Source organism: Phaethon aethereus, assembly GCF_964289735.1.
Source record: "Phaethon aethereus genome assembly, chromosome: 8".
NCBI lineage: Eukaryota > Metazoa > Chordata > Aves > Phaethontiformes > Phaethontidae > Phaethon > Phaethon aethereus.
This window is the reverse complement of record NC_138584.1, coordinates 16434262-16447841: the sequence shown is the minus strand read 5'-3', so window position 1 is coordinate 16447841 and position 13580 is coordinate 16434262. Positions and strand designations below refer to the sequence as shown.

At 40.2% G+C, this 13580-nt stretch overlaps 1 protein-coding gene across 2 annotated transcripts; it reads right to left on the bottom strand.

Annotated features, from left to right (window-relative positions):
• Positions 1-1562: 1562 nt before the first annotated feature.
• GCLM (glutamate-cysteine ligase modifier subunit) lies at positions 1563-12413 on the bottom strand. Of its 2 annotated transcripts, XM_082002877.1 has the most exons (7): positions 12216-12413; positions 9264-9329; positions 7443-7527; positions 6634-6690; positions 5025-5227; positions 3342-3456; positions 1563-2215 (listed from the first exon to the last, which is right to left on the bottom strand). In XM_082002877.1, the coding sequence occupies exons 1-7, from the start codon at positions 12333-12335 to the stop codon at positions 2046-2048; spliced, it is 816 nt and encodes a 271-aa protein (XP_081859003.1). In that variant the 5' UTR covers positions 12336-12413; the 3' UTR covers positions 1563-2045. The 2 variants fall into 2 exon arrangements, with proteins under 2 accessions (XP_081859003.1, XP_081859004.1); XM_082002878.1 differs by lacking the exon at positions 9264-9329.
• Between the last annotated feature and the right edge of the window lie 1167 nt (positions 12414-13580).

The window sequence follows — 13580 nt, the reverse complement described above, 5'->3', positions numbered from 1 at the left end:
TTGAGATAAGAATTCATACAAAGCACAGATTAAAAACCTACACGAATTTCAAATTTTAATTCAAACCTTCAAGTTTCTCATGGATGGAAATCCCATCTCTCCCACTTTGATGCAGAACAAATTAATGAGATAACCCAGTAACATTACCCTCTCAGTAACTCTAGAAAAATAAGGTTATCCTATCTTAAAGGGTACTTTTCTACAGCAAGCAAACTGTTAACAGTTTACAGAAAGGAAATAAATAAATATCCCATTAGAGCAGCCTGTACATTGTTTTGTAGCATTTCAATTTATAAAACTGAGCACACATGCAAGTCTAATACAATACAGACTGTCAACAGCCCAACAGAGACAGAATTTACAGACAGTGGTTAATCAGCAGCAGCACACAACTCAAAGCTGGTAGAGACATTTAAAATGAAACTCGTGATTTTGAAACTCCAATACACACTGAGCCAGCACTCAAAACAACGACTACATTCTGATTAGGAGAAAAATTTTCAAACTTTTATTGATGCATTACTAGTTCCAGTTCCCTCTCACTTATTAAAAGAGCTGAAGAAGCCCAGGAGAATTTCCCAGTATTTGCCACCTACAGGTAAGATGTTTAAGGACTCAAAAGGTATCTTGAAAAAGATTCATCTTTTAACTTAGTGGAATAGATTATAGGAAGCTGATGCTCTGGACACTGCGTACAAGCATTCAAATTCCACTAGCTGCCTACATTACAGAATTTGAAAGATGTTGGTAAAAATTCATTCCCTTACAGTCCAAAGCTCAAAATATGTACAACTAAGTTAATGAGTACCTGTATTACAAAGCCCTGCTCCTGCCTGAAATAAAAAGGAAAATGAGGATTTTTAGACACTCAGTGTCAAGCTCCTGCTGATCTACAAGTTGAGCTTTTGCCATCTATTCTGATTTAAAGGCCAAGGAAATGAAAAGGCCTCTTCAATAGAAAGACTACATTAATCCAGAAGCCTTGCCCTAGCTCCAGCCATCTCTCTAGGATTCAAAAGCCAGTGCACTAAGCTACTGCCAAACAGTAACGTATCTAACTTCAAGCTAACCCTTGCTTGCATCATTTCCAAACGTCACTCAGGCAAAGGTCCCTAGGCAAGCTCAAAAGAAGTCATCCATTTTAGACAATCCTGTGGTGAACAGCTTCAACATTTACTATCTGTTCTGACTTGAGTAATTCTGATTGTGTAGCTCACAAGTATCAATAAAAAAAAGCGCCACAGTTCAGAAGACAGGCACAATTCAATTTTTAACAGATTTTTTTCATCACTTGTTTTCAATTCTTATTTTAAATTTTCACATAATAATACATTTTCTAATTTCGAACAGTGAAGATGCCAAAACACTTGTGCAAACACTAAACAAACCATACTGAGGCACAAAAAAGCCAGAAGGAATTCAAGTAACAGTCAGAAAGTAATTTGGAAGAGCCATTTTCTCTAAATCATAGAGGTTTTTTACACTACATTAAAAATAAACCAATTTTCCCATCCACACAAATTAAACAGGTGACTTGCCTATATATACATACCAAGTAATGAGATACCAGTTTAATTTTAGGGGTTAATTTTTCATAAAATATGACAATTTGCTATAAAAACTAGTCCTTGAAATCTATGTACCTACCAGATAAGTAACTATTATTTAAGAGAAATTTATTTTTTTTTTTAAACAAAAATGTACAAGTTTCTCTATACTACCTAATGGCAGCTAAAATATAATGATAATTTTACAGTGAACTGGTCATACAAAGAAAAATATTTTAAACTGTTTCTCTATAGAGAATTTCAATTAAAAATCAAACTCAAAATATTTCATATTTTAAATGAACAGGTCAACAGGTTAAGAAAGAAAAATAGTGTTAGAACACTGAAGACATTCCTGCTGACACCACACTGAATAATTACAAGTTTTGGTCTTTGTTACAAATGCTGTAAAAGTGTTTCTGTGAAAAAAAGCAAATGTTCCACCCATCCCCAAGAAATTAAAACAGTAAGCCATTAAAAAAAAAAAAAGGAAGTGTTTTAACAGGCATTTCTTTTAGCTTGCATGATATAGCCTTTGGACTTGATAATTCCTCTGCTTTTAACAATAACTGAGTACCGGAGAAGCCATAAAGGAATCCATTCATGTGCTTTCGTGTTCTGGATGCTTTCCTGAAGAACTTCTTGGAAACTTGCTTCACAAAGTAATTCTGAAGTTAAAAAGGGATATTCATGCTTTAAATAATGTCACATAAACAGCTGCAAAAAGCAACACTTAGTAAGAGAAGCCTTTTCCTACAGTCAAAAATCTTAAGCAGTACCAGATACTCCACAGATCCACTCTTCTGGAATGCACATAAGGTAAAAGCAGCTGAATATTACAGAAGAAATCTTCAGGACACTTTTTTGCACTATTGAGTACTTCCCACAAAACTAATTAACTGAGATTTCTACAATATGAAATGCAGTTATCAGCAGACACATCAGCAGGAAAAAAATGAAAATTAAATTTGAGGAGCTAGTTAGACAAAGCAGAGGTGAGTGAAGCACAACAATCATCACAAATTGTTGGTCATAAGGAAGAATGTAGGGAAGGAATTAACTAAATATTGTTTAAGACTTCTCGCTTACAATTCCAGCAAGGTATTTAAAGCGCCATTAGAGTTAAGAAGATTAGATGATGTTTGAGAGAAACTAATATAATATCCCAGCATATTCTAGGTAGCTGGTATAGAGTCTAAATGATTGAAGGACTTGGAAGCTTTCATTTAATAAATGAATCCCTGCATGAAACAAGCAAAGAATTTACACCAACTCCTTTTGTAACACTGTTCTTTTAAGAAGTCACTACTTTGAAAGAATCCTGCTTAAACCATAAAGATTTTATATGTCTAACATTACCAAACTACTAAAAAAAATAAACTGACCATCAACATTTCTATACAAGCTATTTCGCAGACAAGTTCTGGGCAAGTAGACTTTCATTTGCCATGTACTGGCCCTCAGCAATACAACCGTCATTTCATGTTTTATGGAAATAAGCTATTCTTTGAACATATGTAGTACAAATTTCTCAGTAGTTTATTCTTCTATTTACTTTATTTTCTCTGATTAAAACAATTTCAAGAAACTATCCAAGGGTAGAAGATTGCCTTTCCCCCTCTTTCTTGAAGCAAAAGCAAGAACTTAATAGAAATATTTTATAGAGGTGAAACGTTTAGAATCCCTTGTTCAGGATTTAAATGTAATGAAGTTTGAAGTTCAGAGAAAGATTATTCCTGATCTTGTACTGAATAAATGCATTTAAAAGTATTCTCTTATCCAGCAAAACCTTACCTTTGGGATCATTGTGAGTTAACAGCTGTATGTCAAACTGTTTTGCAAATGCTGTGAGATCAGGCGGCATCACACAACAGGAAGCCAGGTTCACCTGATTACTGCTTGGTTTCACCTGAAAGTAACAGAATACTTTTATATGAAGAAAGTTTATTCATGTACTTATTTTAATTGTTTCCACCCAAGCCCTCTATTACAACAGAAATTTTGCTTTGAACAATTTGCAAATTGAACAAAACCATTGTTTTGAGGTCTGAATGAGGCTAATTAATTCTGCATGATACTGAACAGGCAACTCTTCCATCTGCAATTTCCTGCAGCACAGGTCCCAAAACAGAACAGGATCTGACTTCAGGTGCTGCCACAAGAAGACACATACTAACCCATTCTGGCTTCCTGTCTGCTGCACTCCCTAAACAGCAGCAGGTTGTAGTAAAAACATTATAGGGTGTTAGTTTGAAAATACTTAAAAAAAAAATTATTAAGGATATATAATTTGCAGTCTCCTATGCCTTCAGGTTAAGTGCCTAGATCAGATTAAGTTAAAAGGGACTCTCTTCCACTGACTCTCTGCTCATCACAGACTGCATCCACAATCACCATCAAGTGGTCATTAATCTCAATTATCATCCTCTCAGTATATGCAAAACAGCAAAGAGCACAGATCAGAACTCTCAGCAGGACCTCTTATACAGATACAGTATGATCACATACCACAAAAGAAATGTTGTAAGATGAGTATTCAAAGAACTAATAAGGAAACAGTAAATCCATAAGCTTACATGAACATGGGCACATAGTCTGGAGAAGAGGAAGCTGAGGGGAGACCTCATTGCTCTCTATAACTACTTGAAAGTGGGTTGTGGTGAGGTGGGTGTTGGTCTCTTCTCCCAAGTAACTAGCGATAGGACAAGAGGAAATGGCCTCAAGTTGTGCCAGGGGAGGTTTAGATTGGATATTAGGAAAAAATTCTTTACGGAGTGGTCAAACATTGGAACAGGCTGCCCAGGGAGGTGGAGGAGTCACCATCACTGGAGGCGTTCAAAAAACATGTGGATGTGGCACTTCAGGATATGGTTTAGTGGGCATGGTGGTATTGGGTTGATGGTTGGACTTGATGATCTTAGAGGTGTTTTCCAACCTTAATGATCCTGTGAAACCTTCATCACTTAAATGTCACAAGAGGCAATTAGTCACACTGGACAACAAAATACTGTGCCAGTTGATTCATAGCCTGTCCTCCTCTTTACATTTAAGCTCAGCACTCAAACAGCATTTTTCTAAGGGGAAATCCCTCATTCATAACACAGCTTGAAGTGAAAACAGTTATGTTTTCAGAGTCACTGGAATAAATCTAAAGGTTCAAGAGTACTGTTTATACTCCTTCCTAAACATAAAAGCATTCAAAACTTAAACCTTAACTGCTTCAAAGAACCTGCTACTGAACAGACCCCATGGTTTCCAGCCTTTGCTGGCCTGTATGTAAAACCACTGAACAGGTGACAACTAGACTTTGAGCCTCCCCCACCTTGAACTACACTGTGACCATCCATAAGATGCTGAACAGGGCTAACTAATATTTTGCATATAAAACCATTTATAACAAAAGTTTATAAAAACATGGCAGGAAACAAAACCGTTACTCCGTCCTAGAAATACTACATGTAGGAAGTTTGTTCTCACCTGTGCCCACAGATACAGCTGCTCTAACAGGGTTTTATCTAGATCAGAGGTACCTATGGCAACAATCTTTTTATTCTGAACTAGATTTTCAAGTTCCTGCCAGTAAGGTTGCAAGTACTCCAAGGAGAGGCTAGTTCCATCTTCAGCTGGAGGTGGAGCAATAATGACTGAGTCTAACTGAGCAACTCCAAGGGCAGAACACGCTGGGGAAAAAGAACAGAGAGACTGCAAAATCTTTTGTGATATATGAACATAAGCAGCATGACTTTTCACGTTCAGCAAAAAACACACCTCCTGCTTCACTCTGCTAGCTTTCCATTCACCATTTGAAACTCTGAGTGTATCAGCGGTCACGGATAACACCACAATGTTTTTATGAAAGAATTAAACATACAGCTGAATGCCAAGCTTCAACTGTAGGTCTTAGGGAAAGAAAAAAAAACCACCCACCAACCAAAAAAATACACCACCACCACCCCCCCCCCAAAAAAACCCCACCACCAAACAAAACGTGAAGCTTTTTTTCCTTTTTGGTGTTAAAACCATATTTTTCCCTGAAGACAGTGATGACATACGATTCTTGATTCCTTCACTCTCAATTTCTTCCAAAATTCCTAACGTTCACCCGAAACTATAACCAAAGTACAGCGCATGGGCTAAGAGAACTATTTGACATATGTGATGATTTAGATGAAAAACACACCAAATACGGTGTCAGAGAGAAAGTGGCAAGTCTTGGAGTGTCACTGAGCTTTAGGAAATACACAAGTCATGAGGCCTCTTCTGCACAGCAAAAAGAACAAAACTAAGCCACTAAATAAATTATTTTCTTCTGGAGAAGGATTCTATGAACCTATTTTTAACAAATGGTACTACAACTGACAATAAAGAGGCTATTAACTGGGATATACTGATCCCTTTGGGACATGGTTTAGGGGGCATGGTGGTGTTGGTTAACAGTTGGACTTGATGATCTTGAAGGTCTTTTCCAACCTTAGTGATTCTGTGATATCAATAGAAAAGAAGGATATCTGACCCTTTGTTCTTTGGTAACGCCCAACTATGCTTCTGAAGTGGTAAAGTGCAGTGCTGCTCACAATTACTGCTACGTTAGGCAAACAAAACTTTAGGTATCGGTATAGACATTGTATTCTATTTTCAATAAAACTTAACTATTTCATCAGCTGCTTGCAATACTGTTTTAATTCCTAAAAAATCTCTGAAATACTGCAGTTAGCGAAGCTCATCATGTTAAAAACTACTGGCAACTAACAACAACTGCTAAGAACTATTGCATCACTGTTACTAAAACACCACATGCTATTCACTGGTTAACAAGTTTTGTATGAAAGAACAAAAACCTCCTCCTGCTTGGAGCAAGGAATCAGATTTGAGTTTGTGGACTGAAGGTTACAGTGATCCCCATTTAATAACTTTATTGACTGAACTTAATGTGTAAGTAGACTTGGTTACCCAAGTCCCTCTTCAGAGAAAAACAGGATATACTTGTGACAGTCACTAAATACACTTCTTAGAGAAGTCTCTGAATTTATTTCTAAATACTAAAGTAAAAAAGAAGCACTACCAGAAGTTTGAGTTTCACACTTACCCATGTCAACTGCATCTCTAATTGATGAAGAGTTTGATCCAACGATGAAAAGTTTTGCTATTTTCAAAGAAACTGGAATCAATAACTGAACAAGCCAGCTATTATTAAATATATAGCTATATACACCCCTTATGAGTTCTTGGGTAAAGAGTACTTAGAATATACACCAATTACTTCAAAAATTGGGGAAAAAACTTCACCTTCTGAAAGGTGACTGACCAATACAGACACTGTTCTCTTAAATTTCAAAGTTGTTATGCAGTCTCAGAACAAGAAACCATCCAGTTAGACGATCTAATAAGCTTTAAAGCTAGGATTTAAGCATCAAGACACTAAGAAGTAACTGTAACAACCTGTATAAAGCCCCCAAACATAACAGTACAAACAGACCTCGTCACAACTTGCTGAGTCTCAAAATGTACTAGTATTAGTTTGGATTGCCTCCTTCAAGTTCATCATATTCAACCTGGAAAAATTATGCAAATAAATGTGCTTCCAATGCTATTTCTTAATCATAGTATTATCTGTAATACTTTGCTTCAAAAAAGTAAAAGATTCACAAAATATATTTAAAATGTATTCAGGGGATGTAAGTTTAACTGGAGAAATGCTGAGCTGCTTTAAAACCTAAAATATTAATTCAAGTCTCTTAGCAAACTTCTAGACTACACAAAGTATGACAGTGTGCACTGATGTCATCTGACTTTACAACTACAAAACACAATGGAAAAATATACATATATGAACATCCTATTAATAACTGCGTATGAAACCTTTTCATGCCACTGGCTTTTTGACTATGCTCTTACCTGATACTTTCAACTCATCCCTTTCTTCAGGATTTATTTTTTCTATAGCTTGAGCTACAGTACATTCCAGAGCCTCCAGTATTTCCTGTAGTAAGTACATGAGACTTAGGAACAACTTGTCAAGAAGAAACAGTAAGTTTCTGAAGAACGTTTTGAATTAATTAGAAATCCCCAAAAAGCCTTACAGCAGTCAGAAACAAAGATAGTATAAAAATGCAATGACAGAAAGTAACCCAATACTTCTTGATCTCTGAAGGAAGGACAGGAAAAATGACGCTATATGAAAGGCCCTATATTCCCCTAATATAAAAAATATTAATTACTGATGAGAGTTATTGGAATAAGACTTAGTAGTGTTCTGATTTTCTGACGTGAATGGATTGCTGTGTCAGTTCAAACTGCCTTGCTTTTTAAAAAAACAAAAGCCTCAAGACCAGCTAAAAAAAACCACAAAACCCAAACAAAAAACAAACACCACCAAAATTAAAATGCTGTAAATACAGATTTAAAACAATAATTTTGAAACTAAAAATCAGGAAAGTTTGAGATTTCACCCTCTGTCCTCATTTAAGACTAGTCTGACATCTTCTATCAGCTGGTACAAGATTACTTTTTAAAGGCTTCACCTACATGAGATTTTTTTATTATATACACATATATACCACCCTACCCCCAACCAAGAACTCTCTGGTAATTTTTGCTGCCCTACCAAAAAACCCTCAAGTGAGTCTTCAAGTTATTCCATAAGAGTCAACATCTTAAACAAAAGTGTTTGGTTTTTTTTTTTTCATATTACTGGAAACCAATATAATTCATAAAAGAATTTGGAATTATGCAGTTGACATGTTTTAACAGTAAAACCTAGCTCACACTAAATAATTAACTTTAAATGGCTCACTACATCTTGCAGAGACAAATGTTTATTTATGTTCTTTTCTTGACCAAGCATTAGATCTTCCACAAATCATTCAGCAATAACAGCCTCATCACACTCCAGTGTGGAATGCAGCAATGTGCAGTTGATGCCACCATTACTAAGAACTGGCAACAAAAGCCAAAGAAACCGTCAGGAAAGTTTGTGGGTTTTTTGTTTTGTTTTTGTTTTTTAAATGAAGCATGCCAATATTTCACAGAGCAAACAATGTATTTAGTGGGAACCTATTACTGCTTTACTGAATTTCAGAAGCAATAGTGAAAGAGGAGCAAGCAAATACACAGAGATCTTGAAGTCAGATGCCCATGACTGTGGTTTTAAGAATTATGTGAAAGTCTTTAGCTCTTCAAGGAAAAATTTCCACTTCTGCATCTTCAGAAATACTTCTGAGAGAACCAAGGCTACTCTTCACAGTTTCCCTCCGAACAAGATGATCTTCAGCTGTCTAGTTTATCATGTCCAGTTTAGGTAATTCTCCACTGAGTTTTTAAAAGCATGCTAGCAAACTTCTAAAGTATACAGGGGTTTGTTTGATTTTTTTTTTTTTTTTTTGCTGATTGCCCCAAAAATGAACTTGAAATCTTGCAGACCAAGACTTTTATTTTGCTAAGAATGGTCTTATTTGCCAGGATTCTTTACTTTGGTATTTCTTAACCTCTCCAAATTTACTAAACATTAAACAACAACAAAACAAAACAAAAACCCCACAAACAAACAAAAAAACCAAAAAAAAAAGAGGGATTGAGAAATAGTCTTTTAAGATATCTGGAGCTGCAGATACTTTTACAGAAATTTAATATATTCATTTGTATTTTAAAATCAATAACCATCTATATATTCTCTGTTTTCACATGTAATATAGATAACATATGTAACACCTCTCCTACCTGATTTAGGTCTTGTCCAATGTTTGAGCTCCATTCAGTCAGCGTTTTCTGAATGCAGTCCCGCACCTACAAAATATTTTTTCATATTGAAGTGTGGGTATGCTACAGTTGCACAGAAATACAATGACTCATAGGCGTGTAAGAGCGCAAGTGAACTAATGATACCATTCCTTCAGCCACAGAAGAATCTTCCATTTTAAACTTGTTCAAACTAGTTTACTTACATATTTTCCTCTCCTCTTTCACAAAGAGTTTTAGCAGTAACACAAATACTGTACTTCATTTATTTCTCAGACCGATGCCATCTTTAAAGGAAAGAACAACGCTAAGCAAGCAAGAACTGGCATGTGGGGTGGTGGTGGGTTTTTTTTTTTTTTGCACAGAGATTCTTAAGTTATAATGCAGTCAGATAATAGCGTATGTGCTGTGACATTGTTAGAACTGAGACTTTACAATCAATCACAAAATACTCATTATATTAATTACTCCTCTTTCCAAGATGAACCTGACCCTCTCCATTTACTGCCTATTCCACTGGGCCAAACCACTAATGCTTTTAAGTCTTTCATTACTGAAGGGGGCACATCCAGATCCTACCCCACATTTGCATTTTTCCTGCATCCACAGATGCAAAATAAACTCGACTAGGATCCTGACCATGGATTTTCTTGAACAGAATAAGGCATAACTATTAAGTCTAAATCAGCTAAGTTAACTGCATATTGTTCCAGTGCTTTAGCTGCACCAACGCTCTAGCTTCCCTCTGATACATCTCAGGAGCTGTTACCCTGCAGGCTAAGTAAATGTCCTGTCAAGACTAGTATCTGCCACAGGTAGGAACACTTCCACGAGCAGCTGCTTTACTTCACTTTTAGCAATATATTTTGTATCTATGTGCATACACACTTTTTGTACCATTAAATAGCAATTTCCTGTGACACCTAACATGAATTCAGAGAGCCCGTAATACCATGCACAAGCTAGAAACGACCCTCCCATAAAACTGGTTATCACAAAGTTTAAGACATAATACAGTAATAATACTTTGTGGACACAAACTCAATACAGTTTTTCCCAGTCATTTGCATTTTCATGCACTTCATGGCATGAAAACAGCAGCTCAGCCAAAAGGCAAGAACTGACTCCCCCCTGCAAACAGCTATTCACAATGCTGCAACTCCTCAGCTATTTTGATGCAACTTAAAATGTTATCTTTTCCTTTCTGAGAGAAAGTGAGAAAGTGCTAAATACGTATATTCGGTATATTGCTACTTCACAACTCTCACACTTTATATTTCTACTGCAGTTAGTACGCACAGGCCTCCCTCGCCATTCCCCTTCTCTCAACACATGTGAAAAGCGCAGTGTATTTGACTGCTTTGACCAGCTTCCCCAATTACAGTTATATCCCCAAACATTAGGGTTCATAGCTTGCAAAGTTTTAGCTTACATTCTGCCACTGAGAACTATACACCCACAAACTACACCAAATAGAAGAGTTAAAAGCCACTTTGTTTCTGGTAATTAATTACAATTATTTGCTTTTGGAATTCCAACAACTCTGGAAGGCAGGCAGCCTTATGTTTAAATACAGACTTCCCCATAAACAAATTAAATTAAATACCTTAACTGATTAGTTATGCACACTGGCCACTCTCTATTTAATAAACTTCCATAAACTACTCAAAGGTGCCCATTATGATACAGCTATCTCTTTGCTACAGAATCTAGCCCTATTCCACACAGATTACAGAATGTTGTAACAAGCAACCAGAACAAATAAAAAAGTGATTACCATATGAAAACTAACTACGAGTGTGATGAATTCTTACTTCGTATTACATCATCCTCCCAGTCACCTTTCTCACCGTTTGTACTTGATTAATATGCAAGGAGCCAACTTCCAGATTATCAACAGTGCCACTACACAGCAATAATCAGACAAAACCATAGTTCTTCTGATTATTAAATACCCATTTTCAGATGACAGCAAATACAGTAGTTCTAAAGTTCACGGCCACAGGATGTCCAGACATTTTATCAGGATTAAGTGTTGACAAATGCCGCTAAAGGTAATGGTTTTAAAGTGGCGATTTAAAGCGATCTTTCTTTAGTAAAGAATGACAGCTATATTCTTTAAATAAAACAGCAACGACTAATCTTACTGAGACGCGTCAGCACCAAGGAATTATTAATTTCAGGTTAGAAAAGAGAATTTTCATCGTTTGTAATACAAGCTTGTATCTATTCGTATCTTCCTCTTGCTAAAGAAGTACAAGGGATCTCATTGCCATCACAAACATACTTCAACCTGCAAGCGTTTTAATTCTTCGTTCCCCGAGAGCAGAAACACGGACCGGTTTCTTCAGAGACTCAGAGCCGGCGAAGTGCTTCCGCGGGCAAGGGGACACCTCCGCGCTACTGCCGGTGCGGCTTGCTCCGGCGACGGCCTCGACCCCCGGCACAGCCAGCCTGGCGGCTTCCCGCCGCGCTCCGCCGCAGAGCCACGGGTTCGCTGCCCGCCAGGCACGGCCCGCGGCAGCCAGACCGGCCCGGCGGTGCCGCTGCCCAGGCCCGACCGCTTCCCGACAGGGCAGAACACGCACAACAGACACACACAAAAAAAAAAAAGAAAAAAAAGCCTCTTCTGCCGTTCTCATCTCGTTCCTCGAGGGCGCGCGCGCCGTAGGGACAACTAAACCTTTTTCCCCCTCGATGACGGGCACCAGAAAAACAAGCCCTACTCCGGATATCGCTTTCATGGCTTGGGCGTCCCCGCACTCGCCGGCGACGGCACCTGGCGCGCCCCACGCCGAAGCACCGGCCCCTCGCCCGCGGCACGGCCCTCCCCGGACCCCGCCGCGCAGGCGCCCGCCGCAGCCCGCCCCCCGCCTCAGGGCAAGCGCCCGCCGCGGCGCCCGGAGGGGAAGCCCCAGGGCCCGCGCCGCTCACCTCCTCGCCGGGGGTGGCCGGGCACTTCTTGCGCAGGCAGCCCCAGTTGAGGAGGTTGCCGGTCTGCAGGGTGAGAGTGGCCGCCTGCTCCAGCAGGGTGCGGGCACCGTCCGTCCCCATAGGGAAGTCTGGCGCTGCGGCGGCGGCCGCCGGGCTCCCCGCGGCACCGGGCAGCACCGCGCCGTGACTCAGCACAAATAACAGCGCCGGGGGGGGGGGGGGGGGCAATGCTTTGTAACCGTCCCCGGTCACATGGCGAGAGGACAATGGGCGGCGGGGCGGGTCCAGCGCCCGAAGGAGCGCACCGAGCGGGCAGCGCGCACCCCGCCAGCCCCGCCTCACGATCCCGCTGGGCGCCTGCGCGCCGCCCCTCACGAGGCCGTTGCCCTTCACCGAGCAGCGCCCCCTGGGCGCCGGCCGCGGCGCAGCGCGAGGGGCGGGTCCTTCCGGCGGTGGCGGTGGGAGGGGCGGGGCCTGCAGCGGCCGCCGACTTGGTCGGTGCCGCCGCGCTGCAGGCGAGTTCCGGAGGGTGGCGGCCCGGGCGGGCTGTGGCGGCTGTTGGGCTGCGGTCTACGTGTCCGTCCGGCCCGAGGGGGCCCCAGCCGCGGGTGCCGGCCCCGGCGTCGCGCCCCGCGGTTCGGTAACGCCCCGCTTCGGCCCCCAGCGGCGGCAGGGACCCCGCCCCAAGCGCCTGCCAGGCCCAGTGTAATCGCCTTAGGGACATCGCTCACTCGGCTGCTCCGCAGGCTTAGTAAAACTGATAAAACCATCCGAATGTTAGTCGTGAGGCTTCGTTGACAGACACTGAGGTAAAAGGCCGGGAAGAGGAAACCAAACGCTTATTCAGTCTGGTTATGTTTAAATTTTGATGAAATGCAAAACTTAATGCCAGGGTGTAACTCCAGTTCTACACCAGCTGATTTCAGTGACGACATGCCGGGTGAAACCTGAAGGATTATGGTTTGGGGATTTTTTTTTAAGACCAGGTGGCTTCTGGAAAGCCACACTCTGAACATCAAATCCCTTCTGTAGTGGAGATTCAAAGGGAGGGGCGCCTTTTTTTTTCATAACTACAGTTAAAGGGAACAGTAAGCCGCAAATTGTAATCTTGCTGTCAGCACGAGAATTTGAATTGTGTTCTAACAGATTTTCCTTCCCCAGGCTGCATGTTGCGCTAATACAGGGAACCTATTTGCATAACTTCTGTCAGCCTGAAGCACCGCTTGATTGCTTTCTGGTACAGAGGGTTAGTTTAAATGTTCTTTATATTTGCATTCTGACTACTTTTCCGTATTGGATTACTGTCAAGTATTTGAAATGTCTTCCTCTTTGTATGAATACCGAGCATCTGGAAGTGAAATACAC

Excerpts from the sequence above, each read along its gene's own strand:
- GCLM (XM_082002877.1), bottom strand. The coding sequence starts at position 12,335 with ATGGGGACGGACGGTGCCCGCACCCTGCTGGAGCAGGCGGCCACTCTC. Across the intron at positions 7,528-9,263 it reads TTGGACAAGACCTAAATCAG|GAAATACTGGAGGCTCTGGA; the intron begins GTAGGAGAGGTG and ends TACTTACTACAG. Across the intron at positions 3,457-5,024 it reads AGCTGTATCTGTGGGCACAG|GTGAAACCAAGCAGTAATCA; the intron begins GTGAGAACAAAC and ends TGTTACTTTCAG.